This window comes from Priapulus caudatus, unplaced genomic scaffold (genome assembly GCF_000485595.1).
Source record: "Priapulus caudatus unplaced genomic scaffold, Priapulus_caudatus-5.0.1 Scaffold1142, whole genome shotgun sequence".
In the NCBI taxonomy this organism is placed as follows: Eukaryota; Metazoa; Priapulida; class Priapulimorpha; order Priapulimorphida; family Priapulidae; genus Priapulus; species Priapulus caudatus.
In genome coordinates this window covers 90,670-93,231 of record NW_014578203.1, presented here as the reverse complement: position 1 = coordinate 93,231, position 2,562 = coordinate 90,670, and the positions used below count along the sequence as shown (strand labels likewise).

At 49.0% G+C, this 2,562-nt stretch overlaps 1 protein-coding gene across 1 annotated transcript; it reads right to left on the bottom strand.

Annotated features, from left to right (window-relative positions):
- Positions 1-881: 881 nt before the first annotated feature.
- Positions 882-1,911, bottom strand: LOC106815541 (ankyrin repeat domain-containing protein 50-like; the record flags this gene model as incomplete). The annotated part of the gene is made up of 1 exon (XM_014820008.1): positions 882-1,911. A coding segment is annotated over exon 1 (1,014 nt), but the record flags the coding sequence as incomplete, so codon positions are not given.
- Positions 1,912-2,562: the final 651 nt, after the last annotated feature.

The window sequence follows — 2,562 nt, the reverse complement described above, 5'->3', positions numbered from 1 at the left end:
CGTAAATATGTAACGTCACTGTCTGTATGCAACTTATTCAATATATTTAGACACTCATCATCAAAACCATGTAATTGAGGATCAAGAAATGCCTTTGCTGTGATTAGAGCCTGGCGATAAACTGGAAGGAAACTTTTGATCTTTTTGCTTTCCGCTACTGCCGTACAGACGGACCAGTACGTATCTGAGCCCACGCCAGGCTTGGGTACCACGTGGTAGTGGTCACCAGGAAAGTTTGTTGCGAAATGTGGCTTGTCCAAGAGTTGTACTGCCGGCGTGCAATCTACCGATATAGGTAGAAATTTATAATGTTCGCCGCCAACAAATTTCACGTTAAACTGCGTGCAAACTTTGTTCCATTCCAAAATATGTGACCTTTGTGTTTTGAACGAATGCTCTCCGTTTTTCATGACTTTCGATAAAGCCCGGCACAATAGATTAACAAATTCTTCCTTTAGATTCACCAAAATATACTCCTCTGATTTTTCCTCGCAAATTGTTACAAAGCCAGCTCTATTATATCTTGAGGTAATAATTTTATGGTATCGATATCCATCGATTTCGAATAGGAAGTCGTATTCGTCCGGCAGACCAGCTTTTGTGCGGTTGGCCGTGCTGCCTACCAGAATGGGCGTGCAGGAGAAGTCGCTGTCTAAGACTTTCATCTCCTTGCAGACTTGCTTCATCAGTTCTAGCACGGCGTCCCGAATTTGATCGCATTCCCCCTGATGCTCTAATCTTCCCAAGCCTGGCGTATCCCATATATCAGACAGTGACGTCACACCACTGCCATTACAGCGCGATATCTTACGTTCTCTGTCACAATAACAATGGTTGGGCAGCTCACTGACAAAGTATTGGTGCTCCAGTATAGCGCCGGCGGATTCTCTATAGCCGTCGTTGATAGTGATCTCAAGGGCGCGATCTACGGCCGCCTGGTACGCTGTTTGCACGTCCTCAGGATGCCACGCCTTTATTTTATTCAATAATTCCGTCACAATGCTTGCGTGACCGCCGTCGGCAGCCCACACCAACACCGTCCTGCCATTGTTACTGCGACTCTCCTCCGCACTCGCTCCTGCTGCTAGTAGCTTCATGACACACGATGTATGACCGCTACTGGCAGCATGCATCAACGCCGTCATGCCATTCACGTCCGCGTGTTCTATGTTAGCGCCCGCATCTAATAACGCTGTGACCGTATCCGTATGCCCGTTACCAGCTGCTTGCATTACTGCAGTGCTGCCATTCAGGTTTGCGTGTTCTAAATTAGGGCCCGCACATAATAACACTGTGACCGTTTCTGTATGACCGAAAGAAGCTGCCAGCGTTACTGGGGTTTCGCAAATCACGTTCGCGTGTTCTATGTTAGCACCTGCACCTAATAACGCTGTGACAATAGCCGTATGACCGTAACGAGCTGCTGCTATTACTGCTGTGTCGCCATCATTGCACACGTATTCTGTGTTAGCGCCCGCACCTAATAACGCTGTGACTATAGCCGTATGACCCTTAGCAGCCGCTCCCATTACTGCTCTGTCGCCATCATTATCCGCGGGTTCTATGTTAGCGCCCGCACCTAATAATGCTGTGACCATATCTGTATGACCCTCAACAGCTGCTGAGGTTACTGCGGTCCAGCCATAATTGTTCGCGTGATCTATGTTAGCGCCCGCACCTAATAACGCTGTGACAATAGCCGTATGACCGCAACCAGCTGCTTTCATTACTGCTGTGTTGCCATCACGGTCCACGTGTTCTATGTTAGCGCCCGCACCTAATAACGCTGTGACAATATCTGTATGCCCTCTAGCAGCTGCTTCTATTGCTGCGGTCCTGCCATAACCGTTCACGTAATGTATGTTAGCGCCTGCACCTAATAACGCTGTGAACATAGCCGTATAACCGTAACGAGCTGCTGCTAATACTGCTGTGTCGCCATGACCGTCCACGTGTTCTATGTTAGCGCCTGCACCTAATAACGCGGTGACCGTATCCGTATGACCGTTAACAGCTGCTGCTAGTAATGCGGACCTGTCTTTAAAGCCTTTCACACTCGCGTGTTCTATGTTAGCGCCTTCACCTAACAACGCTGTGACCGTATTTGTATGACCTCTACTAGCTGCTCGTATTACTGCGGTTTCGCCATCCACGTTCGCGTGTTCTATGTTAGCGCCTGCACCTAATAACGCTGTGACCGTATCAGTATGACCTCTAGCAGCTGCTGCTATTACTGCGGTGCTGCCTCTCACGGTCGCGATTTCTATGTTAGCGCCTTCACCTATTAACGCTGTGACCGTATCCGTATGACCGTTACGAGCCGCTACTATTACTGCGGTCCTTCCATCCATGTTCCTGCAAAGTATGTTAGCGCCTGCACCTAATAACGCTGTGACCGTATCCGTATGACCGTTAGCAGCTGCTACCATTACTGCGGTCCTGCCCTGACCGTCCTCGTGTTCTATGTTAGCGCCCGCACCTAATAACGCTGTGACCATATCTGTATGACCGTTAGCAGCTGCTACCATTACTGCGGTAGTTCCATCCACGTCCCTGTGCTCT